This window comes from Salvelinus alpinus, chromosome 23, assembly GCF_045679555.1.
Source record: "Salvelinus alpinus chromosome 23, SLU_Salpinus.1, whole genome shotgun sequence".
Taxonomy (NCBI): domain Eukaryota; kingdom Metazoa; phylum Chordata; class Actinopteri; order Salmoniformes; family Salmonidae; genus Salvelinus; species Salvelinus alpinus.
In genome coordinates, this window is record NC_092108.1 from 10,102,048 (window position 1) to 10,128,454 (window position 26,407).

The window sequence follows — 26,407 nt, forward strand, 5'->3', positions numbered from 1 at the left end:
CTGGCAAATCTGGTGCAGTCCATGAGGAGGAGATGCACTGCAGTACTTAATGCAGCTGGTGACCACACCAGATACTGACTGTTACTTCTGATGTTGACCCCCCTTTGTTCAGGGACACATTATTACATTTCTGTTAGTCACATGTCTGTGGAACTTGTTCAGTTTAAGTCTCAGTTGTTGAATCTTGTTATGTTCATACAAATATTTCCACATGTTAAGTTTGCTGAAAATAAACACAGTTGACAGAGAGAGGACGTTTCTTTTTTTTGCTGAGTTTATTATCATGAGACAACCTCACCCCTCCCCCTCAAACATAAAAATGATCACTTATCATAGTTTAATTAAGAAACATGAATACAGTACTCTGTCTTCATAAAGCACTATGCACAGAGACATTCCAATTGTAACCATGGACACCAGTAAGGCAAAAACCCATTAAGACAATATGAATTATATAACCAAAATCGGTCGTTCTACATTAGGTCTCCTTATAACCCATGTGTTCACATGGTAGTTACATACCAGTAAGTAGTTAGTGTAATTAATTAGTTACAACTTTAAAAACTGTTAAACATGTTTAAGTACTATTTTGAACCTAGCTGCCTACAATGTAATTACACCTATTTACTACTGTATGTATCTACCACATAAATACATGGGTTTTTACACCCAATGGAAAATGGGACCACAAAATCTACTAGAGAAACGGTGTGGGCAACATTAACTGTTGCACCCGTAGTATTATAGAAAGACAGTGTGTAAGCTATTATATAAACCACACACTATTGTTGACAGTCTGGTCTAAGCCAAACCCATAGCATGCAAAAACAATAAAAGGTCAGATTTAAACCAATCAAAAACTAGAGATAGGTTTCCCGGACACGGATTAAGCCTTTTATCCAGGATTTATAACAATTTACATGGATTCTCCATTCAGCTCGCTTTTTAGTCCACTAGGAAACCGCCCCCTCGATGCCCTAAATCAATAATCATTCTATACCTTTTAGGTAGGTGAGAATCCATGATAGCACCACATGATAAAGGGTATGTACGGTAGATACTTCAGTCATCTTTCATAAACAGAGGGACAGGCCATAGTGTGCTTCTTCTTCTTCATGGTACTTGATAAAGGAGAAGAACAATTGGGAACAAGCTGACCGACAGAGCTTCTGATGGTAAGACTGCAACACATTGACTTAGTTGTGGAGATTGTTGACTGCTATTCTGCGTAGGACTGGTGGGATAAATGATGAACTGAAAAATGGAGGACAGGAGAGTTTGGAGACATAAAATCTATTTTATGTGACAGGATGATAAAACTCACGAGAAGGGCGTTAAGTCAGCGTAGGTCGCAGTCGGGGCTGTGTATGTTGTGCTCTTTGACCTTAGTCTACAGCGCATCATCCAGGACTCCCAGCCAGTGCTGATCCTGCTGACCTCAAGGTGTTTCACGCGTTGAAGAACTGCCACTGTAGGTTGAGTGCCCTCCCTCGCTCCCGTCAGTCCTTTTCTTACCCTTTTTCACACCAAGTGCACTGAAATGTTTATAATTTGTTAAGAACTTAGAGTTCCATTGAGATCCTATGTGTCAAAAATAAAATGAAATGAATAAGAAATTGGCATCCTAGAAGTCCTTTACTCTGATTTGCTGGCCTCTTTCTCTGGAAGGGGAGTGTCCTCACTCTGATTGGTTGCATCAGGACCTTGTGGCTCAGGATTGGTGAGGGGGTCCTCTGTGGGTGGTCCTGGGGTTTGCATACAGTTGATTGGTTGCAGAACTATGGGAGGCTGAGAGGGATAAACAGAGTGGAGACATCAGACCACTATGGAGCAAGTCTGGGAGACAGACTATTGACCACGATGGGCACACAGATAAGATTGTTTATGCAGGATGCCATCAAAATATACAGCCATTCCTCTCAACAAGTGGATCAATGGCCTAAATAAAGACTGGATGGTTTTTCTATCAGTGAGGTTGTTGTCCTTCACTAGAATCCCCACTGACTGGAGGAGTGTGTTAGCCAGCCTGGTAGACCAGAGGAGTGTGTTAGCCAGCCTGGGTGACCAGAGGAGTGTGTTAGTCAGCCTGGTAGACCGGAGGAGTGTGTTAGTCAGCCTGGTAGACCGGAGGAGTGTGTTAGCCAGCCTGGTAGACCAGAGGAGTGTGTTAGCCAGCCTGGTAGACCAGAGGAGTGTGTTAGCCAGCCTGGTAGACCAGAGGAGTGTGTTAGCCAGCCTGGTAGACCAGAGGAGTGTGTTAGCCAGCCTGGGTGACCAGAGGAGTGTGTTAGCCAGCCTGGTAGACCAGAGGAGTGTGTTAGCCAGCCTGGTAGACCAGAGGAGTGTGTTAGTCAGCCTGGTAGACCGGAGGAGTGTGTTAGCCAGCCTGGTAGACCAGAGGAGTGTGTTAGCCAGCCTGGTAGACCAGAGGAGTGTGTTAGCCAGCCTGGTAGACCAGAGGAGTGTGTTAGCCAGCCTGGTAGACCAGAGGAGTGTGTTAGCCAGCCTGGTAGACCAGAGGAGTGTGTTAGCCAGCCTGGTAGACCAGAGGAGTGTGTTAGCCAGCCTGGTAGACCAGAGGAGTGTGTTAGCCAGCCTGGTAGACCAGAGGAGTGTGTTAGCCAGCCTGGTAGACCGGAGGAGTGTGTTAGCCAGCCTGGTAGACCGGAGGAGTGTGTTAGCCAGCCTGGTAGACCGGAGGAGTGTGTTAGCCAGCCTGGTAGACCGGAGGAGTGTGTTAGCCAGCCTGGTAGACCGGAGGAGTGTGTTAGCCAGCCTGGTAGACCGGAGGAGTGTGTTAGCCAGCCTGGTAGACCGGAGGAGTGTGTTAGCCAGCCTGGTAGACCGGAGGAGTGTGTTAGCCAGCCTGGTAGACCGGAGGAGTGTGTTAGCCAGCCTGGTAGACCGGAGGAGTGTGTTAGCCAGCCTGGTAGACCGGAGGAGTGTGTTAGCCAGCCTGGTAGACCGGAGGAGTGTGTTAGCCAGCCTGGTAGACCGGAGGAGTGTGTTAGCCAGCCTGGTAGACCAGAGGAGTGTGTTAGCCAGCCTGGTAGACCAGAGGAGTGTGTTAGCCAGCCTGGTAGACCAGAGGAGTGTGTTAGCCAGCCTGGTAGACCAGAGGAGTGTGTTAGCCAGCCTGGTAGACCAGAGGAGTGTGTTAGCCAGCCTGGTAGACCAGAGGAGTGTGTTAGCCAGCCTGGTAGACCGGAGGTATGACTGTACATTGAGCTAGAAAACACCTCAGATAAAACTGGTGCCCTGGGTTGGCCATACAGCACAAACATATTTGGGGACCAGGCTACCTCAGACACACAGAAGGGAAAGTTGCTTCAGAGCACCTCGTTTCACACCATATTCAAACCCAGTAGCTTATAGAAGCATCTTCACAATTTGCAGTTCAGAGAAAATGGGTGAGAGACAGTTCAGTACACTCCCCTTGTCATCACCAGATACTATTCATGATGTCAATGTGTGAATTGATCATGACTCTACCCACCAATAGTGTTTAATGACCCTAGAAGTATCTATTCTAACACCACAGGACAATCTATTAAGACAATATGACACTTATCTAGGAGCAGAGGAATACAATGAGAGAATACAGGCGGGTGACAGACACAGACCCTGGAGCCCTCAGCAGCAAAGCAGAGAATCCACAGTAAAATGACAGTATAGAACAGGAAGGGGCGGAGCAGAGCAGGGGGACAGGAAACAGAAACAGCATGTTGGAACGAAGAAGCGGATTATATCTAGTTAGTTTCCGGGGGTTACGGTACTCAACTTTAAAATCTAGGTTCACTTTGTGGTACAAAACACTAGAAATGTTTCTTTCCGTAGAAGAAGAAGACACTCATATCAAACTGGTAATCACCACAAATCCACTTCCTGTCCAGAATAATGGCAGCTCTTTGCGCCACAGCGCCACCGCCAGGCTGGAGAGGAGGGTGCAAGGCACCAGGTATAACAGGGCCGGCTGACCCATCTGCATCAGGGCCAGAGCTACAAAGGTGATGAGCAGCCCGACACCATAACCTTCAGTGGGGAAAGGAGAGTGGGTGGAGGGAGAGGAGAGTGGGTGGAGGGGGAGAGAGAGGAGAGTGGGTGGAGGGGGAGAGAGAGGAGAGTGGGTGGAGGGGGAGAGAGAGGAGAGTGGGTGGAGGGGGAGAGAGAGGAGAGTGGGTGGAGGGGGAGAGAGAGGAGAGTGGGTAGAGGGGGAGGAGAGTGGATAGAGGGGGAGGAGAGTGGTTAGGGGGAGAGAGAGGAGAGTGGGTAGAGGGGGAGGAGAGTGGATAGAGGGGGAGGAGAGTGGATAGAGGGGGAGGAGAGTGGATAGAGGGGGAGGAGAGTGGATAGAGGGGGAGGAGAGTGGATAGAGGGGGAGGAGAGTGGTTAGGGGGGGGGAGAGTGGTTAGGGGGAGGAGAGTGGATAAAGGGGGAGGAGAGTGGATAGAGGGGGAGGAGAGTGGTTAGGGGGAGGAGAGTGGATAAAGGGGGAGGAGAGTGGATAGAGGGGGAGGAGAGTGGTTAGGGGGAGGAGAGTGGTTAGGGGGAGAGAGAGTGGGTAGAGGGGGAGAGAGTGGGTAGAGGGGTGGGTGGAGGGGGGGGGGAGTGGGTGGAGGGGAAGAGGGGGGGGGGAGTGGGTGGAGGGGGAGAGGAGAGGAGAATGAAGCAGGTATGTTACTGCTTGTTTGGAACAAATACTAGCTGTTATAAAAGACTACACACAAATGACGTTTTTGACTATCAAAAAGACAATGGAAATGTGTTGGTCTTACCGATAGTGCAGGCCAGGAAATAGAACCGTGAGGACTGCATGAGGATGTCAAACCTGTGACAGTAGGCTATCAGCAGACCTGAGAGAGAAACAACATGGTCAGCTCAGATGAGTGCAGATATCTCGCCACAGAAAGATACCATAACAAGAGTTAGATATTGTACGATAACAGGAGCAGAGTATAGTACAGTAGGAGACTATAGTACAGTAGTAGACTATAGTACAGTAGTAGAGTACAGTACAGTAGTAGACTATAGTACAGTAGTAGACTATAGTACAGTACAGTAGTAGACTATAGTACAGTAGTAGAGTACAGTACAGTAGTAGACTATAGTACAGTAGTAGAGTACAGTACAGTAGAGTATAGTACAGTAGTAAAATACAGTAGTAGAGTAGTATTACCTGGTACTAAGATGTCGCCAAATCCAAGCAGAGAAAAGGGCCTGTCACACAGAGCCAGAGGGGAGGAGTTGAGGCGGGGCACTTTGAGCACCATAGGAAGCTGCAGGAAGGCCAGCAAGGACAGTGAGCATCCTCCATTATTACATCATTACAGCCTTCTATTGTTACATCAGTTCAAGTGAAAGAACAACTGTGATATGAGACCTAATCAAATCAAATCGATGCCCACTGTACCTTTTCATGTGTGGAGGAGTCAGAGGGCCCAGCCGCAACCTCCACCATAATACTGTGACCACTCTGAGGAGACAAACACAGGACAACAACACGGTAGTGGCTTAATGCAGGGTTTCCCAAACTTGGTCCCGGGGCCCCCACTAGGTGCACGTGTTGTTTTTTGTCCTAGCACTACACAGCCGATTCAAATAATCAAAGCTTGACGATGAGTTGGTTATTTGAATCAGTTGTGTAGTACTAGGAAGAAGGAAAAAAAGTTCACCCAAGGGGGGGCCCTAGGACCGAGTTTGGGAAACACTGATAATCTAGTCCATTTATCTAGCCAGTTAGTTACTGCTTCATGTATAGCACATGCATTGCGTTCAGAAAGTATTCACACCCTTTTGTTATGGCAAGCCTAAATAAGTTCAAGAGTAAAAATGTGCTTTTAACAAGTCACATAATAAGTTGCATGGACTCACTCTGTGTGCAATAATAGTGTTTAACATGATTTTTGAATGACTAACTAATCTCTGTACTCCACACATACAATTATCTGTTAGGTCCCTCAGTCGAGCAGTGAATTTAAAACACATATTCAAGCACAAAGACCCGGGAGGTTTTCCAATGCCTCGCAAAGAAGGGCACCTATTGGTAGATGGGTAAAAATAAATTGACATTGAATCTCCCTTCGAGCATGCTGAAGTTATTAATTATCTATACACCCAGTCACTACAAAGATAAAGGCGTCCTTCCTAACTCAGTTGCCGAAGAGGAAGGAAACCGCTCAGGGATTTCACCATGAGGCCAATGGTGACTTTAAAACAGTTTCAGAGTTTATTGGCTGTGATATGAGAAAACTGAGGATGGATCAACAACATTGCAGTTACTCCACAATACTAACCTAAACGACAGTGAAAAGAAGGAATACTTTCTGAAGGCACTGTATAGCACCGCCTGTATAGCACCGCCTGTATAGCACCGCCTGTATAGCACAGCCTGTATAGCACAGCCTAAGTCTTATCTTTTTTCACTAATTGGTCCTTTTGACCAATCAGATCAGCGTTTTTGCCAATAATTGTTCAAAATATCAGAAATGTATCCTGTAACAAAAAGCGCCTTATAATTAAAAGGTATCAATATTTCCTATTTAAAAAGGAAGGGATCCACTGTGACGTACCTTGGTAAAGAGGGGAGTAATAAAAACAAAGAAAACGTCGTAGACAAACAGGGTCACCAGCAGCATGGTGCAGGCCTTGAGCATAACACATGGAAGAACAATTAGACATTAATACGACTTTTCCAGCTTATGGATGTTGTTCAATGAGGTTAGATACAGAGGTCACTGCATCTCATAGGGTCGGGGAAAAAAAACTCCTGGTCATTAACACACACATGCATGATCATCAGTACACCTCCTGGCCCTAGCTAGTTAATGTGGTCAGTACCACTTTAAAGTGACACACATATCCATTGACTTGAACGGGATAATCCCTTTCTAGTGATTCTACTTCTATGGTCAGTATATTATATCATCGTTTAGTTAGTGCTTGTATTTGTCCTATTTCACACATGTACAAGTGTGTATTAATCCGCATGTGTTAATTGTAAATGTTTTGTTGTAATATTCCAACTCGGAGAGTGGGGTCGCAGCCAGGGACTGCCTTTATCAATGGAGATCCTGGAGCAATTAGGGCACATAAAGATTTGTTTACCTTGTCGGCTCTGGGATTCAAACTAGCGACATTTTGGTTGCTGGCCCACCGCTCGGCTACCTTCCGCCCTGTTACGCTATGATCCATCTACGTGTATTGATTGAATTACAGTTGAAGTCGGAAGTTTACATACACTAAATTGACTGTGCCTTTAAACAGCTTGGAAAATTCCAGAAAATGTCATGGCATTAGAAGCTTCTGATAGGCTAATTGACATCATTTGAGTCAATTGGAGGTGTACCTGTGGATGTATTTCAAGGCCTACCTTCAAGGCCTAAACGTAGTGCCTCTTCGCTTGACATCACGGGAAAATCAAAAGAAATCAGACAAGACCTCAGAAAAAAAGAAATTGTAGACCTCCACAAGTCTGGTTCATCCTTGGGAGCAATTTCCAAACACCTGAAGGTACCATGTTCATCTGTACAAACAATAGTGCGCAAGTATAAACACCATGGGACCACGAAGCCGTCATACCGCTCAGGAAGGAGACGCGTTCTGTCTCCTAGAGATGAACGTACTTTGGTGCGAAAAGTGAAAATCAATCCCAGAACAACATCAAAGGACCTTGTGAAGATGCTGGAGGAAACAGGTACAAAAGTATCTATATCCACAGTAAAACGAGTCCTATATCGACATAACCTGAAAGGCTGCTCAGCAAGGAAGACGCCACTGCTCCAAAACCGCCTTTAAAAAAGCCAGACTACGGTTTGCAACTGCACATGGGGACAAAGATCGTACCTTTTGGAGAAATGTCCTCTGGTCTGATGAAACAAATATAGAACTGCTTGGCCATAATGACCATTGTTATGTCTGGAGGAAAAAAGGGGAGGCTTGCAAGCCGAAGAACACCATCCCAACCGTGAAGCACGGGGGTGGCAACATCATGTTATGGGGGTGCTTTGCTGCAGGAGGGACTGGTGCACTTCACAAAATAGATGGCATCATGAGGTAGGAAAATTATGTGGATATATTGAAGCAACATCTCAAGACATCAGTCAGGAAGTTAAAGCTTGGTCGCAAATGGGTCTTCCAAATGGACAATGACCCCAAGCATACTTCCAAAGTTGTGGCAAAATGGCTTAAGGACAACAAAGTCAAGGTACTGGCCATCACAAAGACCTGACCTCAATTCTATCGAAAATTTGTGGGCAGAACTGAAAAAGCGTGTGCGAGCATGGAGGCCTACAAACCTGACTCAGTTACACCAGCTCTGTCAGGAGGAATGGGCCAAAATTCACCCAACTTATTGTGGGAAGCTTGTGGAAGGCTACCAGAAACGTTTGACCCAAATTAAACAATTTAAAGGGAATGCTACCAAATACTAATTGAGTGTATGTAAACTTCTGACCCACTGGGAATGTGATGAAAGAAATAAACGCTCAAATAAATCATTCTCTCAACTATTATTCTGACATTTCACATTCTTAAAATAAAGTTGTGATCCTAACTGACCTAAGACAGGGATTTTTCTAAGATTTGTGAAAAACTGAGTTTATATGTATTTGGCTAAGGTGTATGTAAACTTCAGACTTCAACTGTACATATAGAATCATACAGACTATAGAATTATAGGATCTCTATACTGGTGGGCTCCCGAGTGGCGCAGCAGTCTAAGGCACTGCATCTCAGTGCAAGAGGCGTCATTACAGACACCCTGATTCGAATCCAGGCTCTATCACAACCGGCTGTGATTGTGAGTCCCATATGTAGACCGTCATTTTACATAAGAATTTGTTCTTAACTGACTTGCCTAGTTAAATAAAATAAAAATTAGGCGAATAGGCCTGGCATTAAAATGGTGTATGCACCTTAAACGTGGGCAGTCTGATAGTCTTGAGCATGTAGAGACAGAAGGCTATGCCCAGGGCGTCTTGTAACACCCACGCCCACCTAGGAGAGAACACAGCAGATGGCAGGAACAACAGTTAGCCAGCACAAACAAAATGCCTCAAGTAGCAATGCAAATATCACAGTACAGCTATATGGACACTCAGTCACTATGGTACTTTTTAATGGTGAGTTTACAAACATAGATTTGAAACTTGTATCTCATTATGGTGAAATAAGTATAGCCAGTTATAACTGTAATGGCCTAGCAGATAATAAGAAAAGACGATCAGTATTTACCTGGCTGAAAGAGAAGGAATATAATATCTATTGTTTACAGGAAACTCAATCAACAATTTTAGATGCAGTTGCGTAGAAAACGGACAGACGGACGGGGGTGAAATATACTTCTCCCATGGGCAAAGAAATTCAAAAGAGGTGATGATATTAATTAACATTCATTTTGATCTAAATGTGCAAATTGTCCAAACAGATCCTCAAGGTAGATGGATGATTTTAAATATGTTATTGGACAATAAACAGATATGGCTCATTAACCTATACAGTCCGTATAATGATGATTCACGCTTCTTTGAAAAGATATATATATATTCTGTTAAAGGTCCCCAAAGCACACACATCCCTGGGTCGCTTGTCTTTTCAGTTTGCTGCAGCTAGCGACTGGAACGAGATGCAGCAAACACAACTTTTCATTCAAAGACTCAATCATGGACACGCTTACTGACATTTGTGGCTGTTTCCTGTGATGTATTGTTGTCCTCTACCTTCTTGCCCTTTGTGCTGTTGTCTGTGCCCAATAATGTTTGTACCCTGTTTTATGCTGCTACCATGTTGTGTTGCTACCATGTTGTTATCATGTGGTTTTTCTACCATGCTGGGTTGTCATGTGTTGCTGCTTTGCTATGTTGTTGTCTTAGGTCTGTCTTTATGTAGTGTTGTGTTGTCTCTCTTGTCATGTGTGTTTTGTACTATATTTAGTGATTCTGGTTAGTGATTTATTTAGAATTCAAGGCACACTTAACCAGCATGGCTACCACAGCATTCTGCAGCGATACGCCATCCCATCTGGTTTGCGCTTAGTGTGACTATCATTTGTTTTTCAACAGGACAATGACCCAACACACCTCCAGGCTGTGTAAGGGCTATTTGACCAAGATGGAGAGTGATGGAGTGCTGCATCAGATGACCTGGCCTCCACAATCCCCCGACCTCAACCTAATTGATATGGTTTGGGATGAGTTGGACCTCAGAGTGAAGGAAAAGCAGCCAACAAGTGCTCAGCATATGTGGGAACTCCTTCAAGGTGAAGCTGGTTGAGAGAATACCAAGAGTGTTGGAAAAGCATTCCAGGTGAAGCTGGTTGAGAGAATGCCAAGAGTGTGCAAAGCTGTCATCAAGGCAAACGGTGGCTACTTTGAAGAATCTCAAATATAAAATATATTTTGATTTGTTTAACACTTTGTTGGTTACTACATGATTCCATATGTGTTATTTTATAGTTTTGATGTCTTCACTATTATTCTACAACGTAGAAAATAGTAAAAAATAAAGAAAAACCCATGAATGAGTAGGTGTGTCCAAACCTTTGACTGGTACTGTATACCAAACCTTTTTTGATATACTCAGAGGACCATTATTAGCATGTTTTAACCACTCCTATATAAATGGTAGATTATCAGACACTCAACAAGAAGGTCTGATTTCATTATTACTGAAACAGGATCCAAGTGGTAAATATAAAGATCCAGTCCATTTAAAAAATTGGAGGCCTCTTACACTTCAGTGTTGTGATGCAAAAATTCTAGCAAAATGCATAGCGCATATAATTAAAAGGTATTGTCAGATATTATGATAAGTTTACTATATTACATATTGGGATCATAAAAAAATACAACTTTTACATTACCGTGTAGTTTACCAATAAAATGGTCTGACGGTGATGTGGACATACATATCCCGAAAGAAAGAAATGATCTCACTCCAATAAATTTGTATAGAAAGTTAGCAAAAATAGATAAGATCTTGCTTCCTTGGAAAGGAAGAGACCTGTCTATTTTTGGAGAAATCCCCCTGATTAACTCTTCAGTCACATCTCAGTTTAATGTTGTTGCTCATTAGTTTACTCCCGTTAGGGGAAGGGTGGCAGGGTTAGTTGAAAATGTTTTAAAATGTTTAAATCTTTTTTTAAAGAAATGTATGTATGTATATATACATAAAAAATGTATATGGGGGATTGAAAATGATGCAGACAATTACATTGATGGAGGCTACAATCTATCTGCAATATTAAAGCTGATCTACCACCAAAAAAATGAAACGCCTCAGGAAGAGTATGTTAGCTACAGAGCTGAAACCTGATGCCTAAGCATTCATTAGATCTGGGAGCTAAAGGCTCAAGCCAGTCTTCAGGTCTCAGGCAACATTACTCATCCCTCTAGCGTAGACAACCAATAAGATGGTTGTAAGATTCCAGGAATCAGGAAGGAATAAGCAGGAAATCCGGAAATCCTCTAACCGGGATTTATGGAAAACCTGGGAATTTTGTAGAAGTTATTTTCAAAATATTCCGGAATTTTGGGAATTCTAATACTCACTGGTCTTCGTTGCGGAACACGCCCCAGGTGACGCTGACTCCGATGCAGAAGGCTGACAGCAACAGCATGCGGACCTGAGGCCTCTTGTGGCAGTAAGGCAAGTTGTTCTCTGGGATCCTGCATACACACACACCAGGAAGAAGTTGAAAAAATACTACAATAGATGGAGAAGAGTCAACTATTTGCATTGATTCAATTTCTGTTTTATTTTTGGGGGGTTGATTGTGTAATCCTCTTGTGATTTGTGTTGTTGTTAGGTTGATGGTGGACTACTTCCTGGTGATTATGAACAGTTTTTTTTTAGGTTGATTGTGGACTACTTCCTGGTGATTATGAACAGATATTTGTTAGGTTGATGGTAAGTCTCTCACCTGCACTTCCCGAAGGGGAGTCTCCTAACAAAGGGCCAGAGACAGCTGTACAGGCCAACAGACGAGGCCAGGCAGAATATCCCAATGATCATATAAACTACACAGACAGAGAGGATAGAATACCACAATGATCATAGACACTACACAGACAGAGAGGATAGAATACAACAATGATCATAGACACTACACAGACAGAGATAAGTGAATGTAGACCAGTGAGAAAGTCAGAGAGACCGGTAAAGGCAGAGAGACAGGTAAAGGCGGAGAGACAGGTAAAGGCGGAGAGACAGGTAAAGTGAGGATGGAGTGAGAAGCCAATAGGTAGCTACAGATAGAAAATGCAGAGAAAGGTAAAGAGACAGGTAGAGATGGGTACAGGTGTATATACACAGGTGGTCATAGACTAGATTAAGAGACAGGTATAGACAGGTAGAGATGGATACAGATGTATATACAGTTGGTCATAGACTAGATTAAGAGACAGGTATACAGGTAGAGACAGGTATAGACAGGTGGAGATGGGTACAGGTGTATATACAGGTGGTCATAGACTAGATTAAGATACAGGAATAGACAGGTAGAGACAGGTGGAGACAGGTGGAGATGGGTACATGTGTATATACAGGTGGTCATAGACTAGATTAAGAGACAGGTATAGACAGGTAGAGATGGGTACAGGTGGTCATAGACTAGATTAAGAGACAGGTCAAGACAGGTAGAGACAGGTAGAGATGGGTAGAGACAGGTATAGACAAGTATAGACAGGTAGAGACAGGTATAGACAAGTATAGACAGGTATAGACAGGTAGAGGCAGGTATAGGCAGGTATAGACAGGTAGAGACGGGTATAGGCATGTAGAGACAGGTAGAAACGGGTATAGACAGGTATATATCCAGGTCGTACCCAGTTGGTCGTAGAAGAAGTAGAGCAGCACCAGCATGGAGCAGCACATGACAACGAACACAGAGATCATGATGGGCGTCACGTCCACAGTCTCCTCGTCCTGCTTCTCCACGCTGTCATCACGCTTGTGCTTCAGGTAACGCCTGCAGACAGAGGTACACCACAGTGAGGGAGGAGGGACGCCCCTGGAGACTATCGTCAGTAACAGACCCCTCTCCATCCTGAGGCAACTGGTCTTCACCCTAAAGCTAGAGCCCCCTCCAGGTAGAAGATCTAAGATCAGCTGTAATACCCTCCCCAAATCCGGGAGAGACTTTAACTGTAGGATGAAGACAAGTTGCTTCAGGATGAAGAGGGGTCTGTTACAGACAGTGGGAGGTTAAAGGGGGGGGGGGGGGGGGGGGGTTGATGCACGGACCGGTTTGGATTTTTTTAAATTGACCTTGTATAACAGTATTTAAATGTTTGGTTTGTTAAATGTATTACGCTTCTCCGCCGTGTTTAATAATGTCAGTTTTATGGTTTACTCCATTCGCTATGTGTCGTCCCTCTCTCTTCCACACACACCAATCCCCCCCCCCCCCCCTCCCCCACCGTCACTCAAAGAGAGCAGTCCTTTATACCTCAGTAGCTAGGTTTCCATCCAATTGGCGACAGATTTTGTGGCGAATATTCTAATATCTGCATATTTTCCCACCGGTGGTGTGTTTCCACCAAACAGACTTGTCGTGGATAAAAATCAGTGTGTGATGACGTAGTGCAGTTAGTCTCAAACTGAGGGGCGCGAGGGGTTGGCAGGCGGGGCGCGGGGGCTGATGAGGCACTACCCAATTTACTCTTGAAAGTTGTAATAGTGGACGGCACAAGGTGCCATTTCTAAATTGGGTAGTGCATCATCAGTTCCTCTTGTCATGTCAGTCATTGTAGACCTTAGAGAGATATTTATAGGTCCATGCAGGTCCATATAGAGAAAGTTGTCGGGGTCAGAAAGGTCCGGATCAACTAGCCCATGTCAGCTAACGCTTTTTAGACCGTAGATATTGTTGTAATTTCTTTGTCACTCAAATATCACATGAATACATATTAGACATGGCAAAATGTGTAGAATTGATGGAAATAAGCTTTAAAACCTGAAAAATGTTCTCTCCACCAACAATAGGGGTGTGAACAGTTTGAGTCATGAACAGTGCTTGTGCCCATAGAAATAGACATGGCACGCGATGCTGGAAGGAGGGCCTGAGTGAAAAGGTTTGGGAACCCCTGACGTCATGCACTCAAAATGTACTTTTTCACTTAACTTTTCAAGTACCGAATAAAAAATCTATAGTTCAATGTGTTTATATCAAATTATCAACTCTACAGATAGTTTTGTCACAAAAAGAGTTGTGTTAAATAGTAAATGTGTCTACTCTGGTCTGGACACTTGCTCTCGAGCCAAACGCTCAAAGATACAGTGAGGGAAAAAAGTATTTGATCCCCTGCTGATTTTGTACGTTTGCCCACTGACAAAGAAATGATCAGTCTATAATTTTAATGGTAGGTTTATTTGAACAGTGAGAGACAGAATATCAACAAAAAAATCCAGAAAAACGCATGTCAAAAATGTTATGAATTGATTTGCATTTTAATGAGGGAAATAAGTATTTGACCCCTCTGCAAAACATGACTTAGTACTTGGTGGCAAAACCCTTGTTGGCAATCACAGAGGTCAGACGTTTCTTGTAGTTGGCCACCAGGTTTGCACACATCTCAGGAGGGATTTTGTCCCACTCCTCTTTGCAGATCTTCTTCAAGTCATTAAGGTTTTGAGGCTGACGTTTGGCAACTCGAACCTTCAGCTCCCTCCACAGATTTTCTATGGGATTAAGGTCTGGATACTGGCTAGGCCACTCCAGGACCTTAATGTGCTTCTTCTTGAGCCACTCCTTTGTTGCCTTGGCCGTGTGTTTTGGGTCATTGTCATGCTGGAATACCCATCCACGACCCATTTTCAATACCCTGGCTGAGGGAAGGAGGTTTTCACCCAAGATTTGACGGTACATGGCCCCGTCCATCGTCCCTTTGATGCGGTGAAGTTGTCCTGTCAATTTAGCAGAAAAACACCCCCAAAGCATAATGTTTCCACCTCCATGTTTGACGGTGGGGATGGTTTCTTGGGGTCATAGGCAGCATTCCTCCTCCTCCAAACACGGCAAGTAGGGTTGATGCAAAAAAACTCCATTTTGGTCTCATCTGACCACAACACGTTCACCCAGTTGTCCTCTGAATCATTCAGATGTTCATTGGCAAACTTCAGACGGGCATGTATATGTGCTTTCTTGAGCAGGGGGACCTTGCGGGCGCTGCAGGATTTCAGTCCTTCACGGCATAGTGTGTTACCAATTGTTTTCTTGATGACTATGGTCCCAGCTGCCTTGAGATCATTGACAAGATCCTCCTGTGTAGTTCTGGGCTGATTCCTCACCGTTCTCATGATCATTGCAACTCCACGAGGTGAGATCTTGCATGGAGCCCCAGGCTGAGGGAGATTGACAGTTCTTTTGTGTTTCTTCCATTTGCGAATAATCACAGAAACTGTTGTCACCTTCTCACCAAGCTGCTTGGCGGTGGTCTTGTAGCCCATTCCAGCCTTGTGTAGGTCTACAATCTTGTCCCTGACATCCTTGGAGAGCTCTTTGGTCTTGGCCATGGTGGAGAGTTTGGAATCTGATTGATTGATTGCTTCTGTGGACAGGTGTCTTTTATACAGGTAAGAAACTGAGATTAGGAGCACTCCCTTTAAGAGTGTGCTCCTAATCTCCGTTCGTTACCTGTATGAAAGACACCTGGGAGCCAGAAATCTTTTTGATTGAGAAGGGGTCAAATACTTATTTCCCTCATTAAAATGCAAATCAATTTATAACATTTTTGACATGCATTTTTCTTAATATTTTTGTTGTTATTCTGTCTCTCACTGTTCAAATAAACCTACCATTAAAATTATAGACTGATCATTTCTTTGTCAGTGGGCAAACGTACAAAATCAGCAGGGGATCAAATACTTTTTTCCCTCACTGTACAATGCGGGTAGGCTAGTATATATAATGAGACTTTTATGCATTAGAGAAATAATATTGTTATTTGTCAAACGGCAGTCAAGCATCAATCATCATATCACTCAGACCCTTTATATTTATTGGAAAGGAGCGTCAAAATCACTGTGCACTTTCATCACCTTGTAAATTCATCATAAATTATTTAATCTGTAGCCTAATAAACTGCATGGTTTCCAAAGTCGTAGTGGAAGGACCACACACCATATCATCGCGTGACTAAGTTTATTTTGATATGATGGTTATTATATCAATATTTGCGCATCAAGGCGTTTCCACCGCCATTTCTCACATAATTCATTTTACAGACACAAAAAGATCCCACCACGTCATACAAACAAATGATCTGTCGGCATTTATTAAATTGTGCCGAAACTTCCTGTTTTCAATACAGCTGTCGTGATTTTTTTTAATTTATACAGTATGATTTTACAGGCTTAAAATCTGTGGATGGAAACGTGGTTATTGGCTATCAAAAGTAACAACTACTTGCAGTGACAGTCTGCATGTTGGTCACAACGATGCTGCTTTCCACTTTGCATCTTAATATAAATCCACAAGTGTTCTATAATTACACTATTAGTGTGTGTATCTTACTGTGAATTTATCTTTTCTTAGCAAGTTGTGGCTAAAATAAATTGTGTTAGCTAATGCTAATCGCTAGTTAGCTAAATGTACTTATTCAGAGCAAACGTATCTAGCTAGCTAATACAACTTGATACCAGTGCTGTTGTCGGCTTAGATCAGCATGTTGTTTGTGCAATGGTACGGTATATTCTAAATCAGAGAGGAATAGGCGAAGCATGAATATTTTCACTCCATCAAAGCTACAGTAAGAGAACACATTTAATGTAACATGATTTAGGGTCCACTGGGAAACACTGACCAACACTTTGATACCTACAGTGCCACAACAACCCCTCCCTTGCTTTTTCATTCGTCGTCATGTCAAACGTTGTATTCAAAGTGCCCACTAAATTCCAACTTTTCGTTGAAGTTTCATTGAACAGTATAAAACAATCAGAATGGACAAAGCCCCCATTGAAATCACTTATAATGTATGTGTTGCCACCCTAGGGTCATGAGCTACTCATAAAGCATATTTAGAACTTTTATTTTTCAAAAACCTCAAATACCGTAAATAATATTGTGATATGTTTTGGCCATATCGCCCAGCCCTTACCGAACTGACCTGTGCTCAGTATCTAGACTAGAGGCAACTTCACTCTAGCCCCGCTCTCTCTACCCTGCCCAAAGCACTCTCTTTTCCCCAGAGATGATAACCCTTGATAATTTAACCCACGGTCTAAAATAAGCCACTACTATGTGGCCTTGTAAGACTCCCCCTCCCACACTAGCTCTCATTGCATCTCAGACCACGCTGCTATCCACACATGTCTGTTGGAGTGGCCTATGGTTGTCTAGCTGTCTAAGCCGTTGCCTCCGGATCACATATACCACTGCAGCTGACAATTTAGCAAACTCTCTCCATCTTTTGTGTCTATCTCTGTCCTACCAAAAAAACTAAAAGTCAGGTGTCCTTTCGTGAGGGACCACTTTTTATTGTCTGTCAGACTTCTTGATGTCCTTACTACTACTCCCACCATTACCGCTACAACTACCAGACTTACTTCTTGATGTCCTTGCTGCTACTACTATCACCACCACCACTACTACTACTTTCACCACCACTACTACTACTACTATCACCACCACCACTACTATCACCACCACCACCACTACTATCCCCACCACTACTACTACTACTACTACCATCACCACCACTACTACTACTACCACCACAACTACTACTACTACTATCACCACCACTACTACTACTACTATCACCACCACTACTACTACTACTACCATCACCACCACCACTACTACTACAATCACAACCACCACTACTACTATCACCACCACTACTACTACTACTACCATCACCACCACTACTACTACTATCACCACAACTACTACTACTACTATCACCACCACTACTACTACTACTATCACCACCACTACTACTACTACTACCATCACCACCACTACTACTACTATCACCACAACTACTACTACTACTATCACCACCACTACTACTACTACTATCACCACCACTACTACTACTACTACCATCACCACCACTACTACTACTATCACCACAACTACTACTACTACTATCACCACCACTACTACTACTACCATCACCACCACCACTACTACTACTATCACAACCACCACTACTACTATCCCCACCACTACTACTACTACTATCACCACCACTACTACTACTACTACCATCACCACCACTACTACTACTATCACCACAACTACTACTACTACTATCACCACCACTACTACTACTACCATCACCACCACCACTACTACTACTATCACAACCACCACTACTACTATCCCCACCACTACTACTACTACCATCACCACCACTACTACTACTATCACCACAACTACCACTACTACTATCACCACCACTACTACTACTACTACTACTATCACCACCACCACTACTACTACTACTATCACCACAACTACTACTACTACTATCACCACCACTACTACCACTACTACTATCACCACCACCACCACTACTACTACTACTATCACCACCACCACTACCACCACCACCACTAGTACTACTATCACCATCACCACTACTACTACTACTATCACCACCACCACTACCACCACCACCACTAGTACTACTATCACAACCACCACTACTACTACTACTATCACAACCACCACTACTACTACTACTACTATCACAACCACCACTACTACTATCCCCACCACTACTACTACTACTATCACCACCACTACTACTACTACTACCACCACCACTACTACTACTACTATCACCACCACTACTACTACTACTACCATCACCACCACTACTACTACTATCACCACAACTACTACTACTACTATCACCACCACTACTACTACTACTATCACCACCACTACTACTACTACTACCATCACCACCACTACTACTACTATCACCACAACTACTACTACTACTATCACCACCACTACTACTACTACTATCACCACCACTACTACTACTATCACCACCACCACTACTACTACTATCACCACCACTACTACTACTACTATCACCACCACTACTACTACTATCACCACCACCACTACTACTACTACTATCACCACCACTACTACTACTACTATCACCACAACTACTACTACTACTATCACCACCACTACTACTACTACTATCACCACCACTACTACCACTACTACTATCACCACCACCACCACCACTAGTACTACTATCACCATCACCACTACTACTACTACTATCACCACCACCACTACTATCACCACCACTACTACCACTACTACTATCACCACCACCACCACTACTACTACTACTATCACCACCACCACTACCACCACCACCACTAGTACTACTATCACCATCACCACTACTACTACTATCACCACCACTACTACTACTACTACTATCACCATCACCACTTCTAGTACTACTATCACCACCACCACTACTATCACCACCACTACTAGTACTACTATCACCACCACCACTACCACTACTACCACTAGTACTACTATCACCATCACCACTACTACTACTACTATCACCACCACCACTACTATCACCACCACTACTAGTACTACTATCACCACCACCACTACCACTACTACCACCACCACCACCAGTACTACTAGTACTGCTACTACCACCACTACCACCTCCTCCACTACTACCACCTCCTCCACTACTACCACCTCCTCCACTACTACCACCACCAGTACTACTAGTACTACCACCACCACTACTACCACCACCACTACACTTACTTCTTGATGTCCTTGCTGCCGGCCCAGTACCCTCCGATGGCCACCGTCCCAACAGCCATGAGGAAGATGATGACCATGTTGTAGTCCAGGACGGGCTCCTTGGGCGCGTACATGGCCACATCTCTGCCCTGCCCAAACATCTGCAGGGGACAGGAAACACAGCATTTGGGTAAATTGACTAATTCATTGATTTGTTGATCTTTGTTAGTAATGTTACAAACATCAAGTTTGTTTGAACAGGGTCTCGTTTCATGAGGGTGGCAGATATATATGTCACGAATAGAGGTGCTGACATGATTCCTATAGCCTCAATACTTACGCTACACGTCAGAGAGGCATCTCTGTTCTATATAATATATCTCTATCTAATAAACATGTTCTGGATAGAAGAGCTGACATGATTACTTAATTTGTAATCAATACTTATACTACACGTCAGAGAGGCATCTCTGTTCTATATGATATAGTTCTGAATGTTCCACAGCGTATCGTGTGTCCTACTGAACAGTGTGGTTGTAACGGTTGCAAAATTCCAGTAACGTTTCCCAAACTCCCAGGTAGTCCAGAAATCCTCTTGGAAGATTCTGGAATTCCTGCTTATTCATTATTTTTTCCCGATAATCTTCTAACAGGGGATTTTCAGGAAAAGCTGGGAATTTGGGGAAAGTTACCGGAATTTTATAAGATGTTGGTCTCTCCTCTGCTCTCACCTTCCTAATGTCCAACATGTCAGTGTAGCTAAGCAGTGCCACAGGGATGTCAATCTCCTCATACTGACTCTTGTTTCCTGCCGGTGGGGTCTGTGATAGGAAAAACAGAAATTAAAATAGGCAAACTCTGACTGTACAGAAAGTGTTTAGAAAATCTATATTCATACACTACAGCTGTAGGATCTTAATTTGATCACCCTGTTGCAGGATAACTTTCCTACAATGCAGGAAATGTAAAACATTTGAGGTTTAAAAACGCTTCTGAAGTTTCAGACTTGATTTTCCTTTATAAAACATTTATTAATCCCTACAATAATGTCCATAAATTATAATCCACATAATAATTCACATTTCCTGTTGCTGCAGGATTATTTTCCTGTTGTAGCAAACTGGCTCAAATTAAGATCCTACACACGATGACCTACACTGTGTATACCAAACATTATGAACACCTTCCTATTATTGAGTTTTCCCTCAGAACCAGTGGAGGCTGCTGAGGGAAGGACGGCTCATAATAAATGGCTGGAACGGAGCAAATGGAATCAAACACATAGAAACCATGTGGATGGTGGACCATTCATGATACACACGGGAAACTGTTGCGCGTTAAAAACTCAGCAGTGTTGCCGTTCTTGACACAAACTGGTGCGCCTGGCAGCTACTACCATAGCACGTTCAAAGACACTTAAATATTTTGTCTTGCCCTCGGAATGGCACACATATATAATCCATGTCTCAATTGTCTCAAGGCTTAAAAATCCTTCTTTAACCTGTCTCCTCCCCTTCATCTAAGCTGGTTGAAGTGGATTTAACAAGTAACATCAATAAGGGATCATAGCTTTCACCTGGATTCACCTGGTCAGTCTATGTCATGGAAAGAGCAGGTGTCCTTAATGTTTTCTACACTCAGTGTATATAACCTGTTTACGACAGGTGTGTTCCAATGCTCTTACTCTGCTTCTTTCCTTCCGAGCCTTTTACAACAGCACTAGTGAAGATAAGAGGGAACAGGAGAGATGGCTAAAGTACATAGACAGGTCTGGGACCACCAGGCTAATATGATAGGACATAGGCTGGTAAGAGTCAAGTTGTCTTTGATATGAATTATATGGGTTGACTCTTTACCAGTCTGTCTTTGCTGACGATGAGCAGGCCTTTAGCTCCATTGAGCTGGGCCAGGCGGACCTTCTCGTAGAAGGTGCAGTTCCCCCGCATCACCATGGGGATACGATTGGGGAAGCCACCATCGGGGACGTCTGATGGGAAACACAGGACTGACGGTGTCAGGTCATAGATCTCCAGACGAGACTAGTGGAGGCATAAAGGAGGATTGGTTAATAATGGGTCCTCTCTGAATGTTTCATCATGTGCACACACCACACATCAGCATTCTGATGAACTTGTCACGGCAGCCGTATTTCAAGAGTATCGGCCAGAGAGCACACACACACACACACACACACACACACACACACACACACAAATACCTTTGTCAGACATCTCTCAAAAAGTGACAATGACAGCCGTTTACTCCACTTACTGCTTTGTTGAGGTCCCGAGGTAGACGAGCCCACTGGGAGTTGAAGAAGATGCAGTAATCCTTTCCTTTGACCTGGCCCTTGTCACTGAAATGGGCCATCCCATATTCCCCCACAACCTGGAAAGAGAGAATGAACGTGTATAATAGATAAAGCCTAAGTGCCTCGAAGAGGGGTGAGAGCAATAGACAGAGATGTAACAGTGGCCAGAATAACTTGAGATATTTAATAGACTGGCCAACTGACTCTATCAGACTGTGCAGTACTACATCGTTCCACCAGCTAGTCAGCTTTACACTGATGCACAAGCTTTAACTAGACATTCCCAAAACTGACAATACCAGGGAGCACGATATTCATCTTAAACCACATTGACACATCAAAAAGGATCAAAGCCATGTTACAAAAGGATGTACAGAGGATGTTACTTGCAGATGGGCCCTATAGCTACGACTATTCTCAGCGACCTAATAGGTTGTGTTCTCCGCAAGCTAACAGTCATGTAGCATGCAGGCTAACTGTTAATTATCTCGACAACAAAATACAACAAGTACTGTTAAACGTTGGATCGGACACATGCGACTTGTTTTACAGATGAATGCCACATTATTTTTGGGTGAAAAGACATGCGACCATCTCACCTGTTTTAAGAGAAAATATGCCCAAACCAGGTTTAGCAAAGCCTTCATGATGCTTGCTTGTTGTCTCCCCATCAACCGCACTGCTCTGCTCTCCAGTGCGGTCACCATCTGTTTTCCCAGCTCTCGCCCACATTCTACAGTGCATTTGCCATTGGTTTATTTTGAACCAGCACTGAAGTACACGCATTATGATTGGTTTACATGATGTCAATCAAACATATCAATAAATTCCAGAGGTTTTCTGTCAGCTTCTATAATTTAGTGGTCAGCATACTAGATAACATAATTAGGCGGGTGCTTACATTTGTCCTATTTCACTCATGTACATGTGTGAATTGGAAATATATATTTTTTGTATATCCCACTCCCCGAGACTCACTTGGAGAGTGGGGTCAGAGCCAGGGATTAGCCATTTTTGACCACGACCATGAAGCAGTTAGTGCCTTGCTCATGGGCACATCAGACTAGGTGAAAAAAGCCTCTTGGGGATTTGAACCAGCGACTTTTCGGTTACTGGACCAACGTTTGGGGTTGCCAACTGTCCTGTATTAGCCGGGATGTCCCTTATATTGGGCTAAATTGGTTTGTCCCATACGGGACCTCCCTTGTCCCGTATATTCATCCAATCACAGTATAGCGTAAACGCGCCAAATTCCTGCAAAGCAATTTCTGTTGTTGTCCGGTCGGTTTGGCATATCAAGGAAATATCATGGATAAACCTGCAAAAAAAGAAAAGACTGCAGCTACAACAAACAATGGGAAGCAAAAAAAGACGTGGGTTATTAAGGCTGTCAGTGGTGACTCGACGAAAGCTTTATGTACTTTATGCCGTCGGGAATTCTCAATAGGCCATGGAGGGGAGAATGATGTAACTCAGCCTGCATCCACAGAAATGCACAAGAAGGCCACGCTAACTAAAGGTGCTAGCAATATCGGTGCATTCTTCGTGAAAATAACAAAATCGCGGAAAGTGAAGCCTCGTATGTGTAACATACGGTTAAACACGGACTCCGCTACAACAGCACCGACTGTCTTGTTAAGCTCAAAGGTGCTTTGCTTCGTGACTCAAATGTTGGGAAGAAGATGCACTTGGGAGGAACGAAAGTGGGGATGATTACAGTGAATGTTTTAGGACCAAATACTGTGCCGGGATATTTTGGATGATCTGTCCCCGACCGAAGGCGAGCCCGTGTATTTCTCATTTGCCAGTGATGCCTCAAACAAGGGAAATAGAAACACGTTTCCATTGTGCGTGAGATATTTCTCTGATGGAGTGCAGCGCAAGTTATTTGACTTTTATGAAGACAATGATGAAACCGCAAATGGCATACATCAAGTTCTGATGAACTGTCTGGAAAAACATGAACTGGATATAAGACACATCACAGCCTATGCAGCAGATAATGCCAATGTCAACTTTGGAAAACACCTCTCCGTTTACCAGTTATTGAGCAGTGCCAACAATCGCATTCTGAAAGCTAATTGCCCAGCTCACATAACTCATGCCTGCGAGCCACTAAGTTGCCTTGCTAGCTAAACTTGTGATTTACAATATATATATATTTTTTTTATTATGAACACAACAAATACAAAAAAACTGAAATATACAAACAAGAGTACTTTAAAAATATATATATATTTCACATTTTATTTAACCAGGTAGGCAAGTTGAGAACAAGTTCTCATTTACAATTGCGACCTGGCCAAGATAAAGCAAAGCAGTTCGACACATACAACAACACAGAGTTACACATGGAGTAAAACAAACATACAGTCAATAATACAATAGAACAATAAATATATTTGCTCACATTGTATACGAGGTGAGATAAGGGAGGTAAAGGCAAAAAAAAGCCATGGTGGCGAAGTAAATACAATATAGCAAGTAAAACACTGGAATGGTAGATTTGCAGTGGAAGAATGTGCAAAGTAGAAATATAAATAATGGGGTGCAAAGGAGCAAAATAAATACAGTAAGGGAAGAGGTAGTTGTTTGGCCTAAATTATAGATGGGCTATGTACAGGTGCAGTAACCTGTGAGCTGCTCTGACAGTTGGTGCTTAAAGCTAGTGAGGGAGATAAGTGTTTCCAGTTTCAGACATTTTTGTAGTTCGTTCCAGTCATTGGCAGCAGAGAACTGGAAGGAGAGGTGGCCAAAGTAGAATTGGCTTTGGGGGTGACCAGAGAGATATACCTGCTGGAGCGCGTGTTACAGGTGGGTGCTGCTATGGTGACCAGCGAGCTGAGATAAGGAGGGACTTTACCTAGCAGGGGCTTGTAGATGACCTGGAGCCAGTGGGTTTGGCGACGAGTATGAAGCGAGGCCCAGCCAACGAGAGCGTACAGGTCGCAGTGGTGGGTAGTATATGGGGCTTTGGTGACAAAACGGATGGCACTGTGATAGACTGCATCCAATTTATTGAGTAGGGTATTGGAGGCTATTTTTTAAATGACATCGCCGAAGTCGAGGATCGGTAGGATGGTCAGTTTTACGAGGGTATGTTTGGCAGCATGAGTGATGGATGCTTTGTTGCGAAATAGGAAGCCAATTCTAGATTTAACTTTGGATTGGAGATGTTTGATGTGAGTCTGGAAGGAGAGTTTACAGTCTAACCAGACACCTAGGTATTTGTAGTTGTCCACATATTCTAACTCAGAACCGTCCAGAGTAGTGATGCTGGACGGGCTGGCAGGTGCAGGCAGCGATCGGTTGAAGAGCATGCGTTTAGTTTTACTTGTATTTAAGAGCAGTTGGAGGCCACGGAAGGAGTGTTGTATGGCATTGAAGCTCGTCTGGAGGGTTGTTAACAGTGTCCAAAGAAGGGCCAGAAGTATACAGAATGGTGTCGCCTGCGTAGAGGTGGATCAGAGACTCACCAGCAGCAAGAGCGACATCATTGATGTATACAGAGAAGAGATTCGGCCCAAGATAAGTATTGCTTCTTATCGATGTCGGTTAAGATATCGTTTAGGACCTTGAGCGTGGCTGAGGTGCACCCATGACCAGCTCTGAAACCAGATTGCATAGCGGAGAAGGTGCGGTGGGATTCGAAATGGTCTGTAATCTGTTTGTTGACTTGGCTTTCGAAGACCTTAGAAAGGCAGGGTAGGATAGATATAGGTCTGTAGCAGTTTGGGTCAAGAGTGTCCCCCCCTTTGAAGAGGGGGATGACCGCAGCTGCTTTCCAATCTTTGGGAAGATTGAACAGGCTAGTAATATGGGTTGCAACAATTTCGGCAGATAATTTTAGAAGGAGAGGGTCCAGATTGTCTAGCCCGGCTGATTTGTAGGGGTCCAGATTTTGCAGCTCTTTCAGAACATCAGCTGACTGGATTTGGGAGAAGGAGAAATGGGGAAGGCTTGGGCGAGTTGCTGTGGGGGGTGCAGTGCTGTTGACCGGGGTAGGGGTAGCCAGGTGGAAAGCATGGCCAGCCGTAGAAAAATGCTTATTGAAATTCTCAATTATAGTGGATTTATCGGTGGTGACAGAGTTTCCTCAGTGCAGTGGGCAGCTGGGAGGAGGTGTTCTTATTCTCCATGGACTTTACAGTGTCCCAGAACTTTTTTGAGTTTGTGTTGCAGGAAGCAAATTTCTGCTTGAAAAAGATAGCCTTGGCTTTTCTAACTGCCTGTGTATATTGGTTTCTAACTTCCCTGAAAAGTTGCATATCACGGGGGCTGTTCGATGCTAATGCAGAACGCCACAGGATGTTTTTGTGTTGGTTAAGGGCAGTCAGGTC

At 43.7% G+C, this 26,407-nt stretch overlaps 1 protein-coding gene across 2 annotated transcripts; it reads right to left on the reverse strand.

Moving 5' to 3' along the window:
- Positions 1–252: 252 nt before the first annotated feature.
- LOC139550181 (signal peptide peptidase-like 2B) lies at positions 253–22,804 on the reverse strand. 2 transcript variants are annotated; one of them, XM_071360881.1, is made up of 16 exons: positions 22,667–22,804; positions 22,028–22,144; positions 21,613–21,795; positions 20,488–20,577; positions 19,778–19,917; positions 12,822–12,964; positions 11,918–12,014; positions 11,547–11,663; positions 8,913–8,994; positions 6,570–6,644; positions 5,411–5,473; positions 5,177–5,276; positions 4,776–4,853; positions 3,872–4,032; positions 1,640–1,788; positions 253–1,535 (listed from the first exon to the last, which is right to left on the reverse strand). In XM_071360881.1, exons 1-16 carry the CDS (start codon positions 22,772–22,774, stop codon positions 1,439–1,441), a joined length of 1,800 nt encoding a protein of 599 aa, XP_071216982.1. In that variant the 5' UTR covers positions 22,775–22,804; the 3' UTR covers positions 253–1,438. The 2 variants fall into 2 exon arrangements, 1 of the variants encoding a protein (XP_071216982.1); XR_011669988.1 differs by lacking the exon at positions 253–1,535 and having other exon boundaries at positions 1,650–1,788; positions 3,782–4,032.
- Positions 22,805–26,407: the final 3,603 nt, after the last annotated feature.

What these genes read in the sequence shown, in the direction of transcription:
- LOC139550181 (XM_071360881.1), bottom strand. Translation starts at nt 22,774, where the DNA reads ATGGTGACCGCACTGGAGAGCAGAGCAGTGCGGTTGATGGGGAGACAA. An exon ending in ACTCCTCCACACATGAAAAG is followed by an intron (nt 5,277 to 5,410) that starts GTACAGTGGGCA and finishes GCCTTCCTGCAG; the next exon opens with CTTCCTATGGTGCTCAAAGT. An exon ending in TGGCGACATCTTAGTACCAG is followed by an intron (nt 4,854 to 5,176) that starts GTAATACTACTC and finishes TTTCTCTCTCAG; the next exon opens with GTCTGCTGATAGCCTACTGT.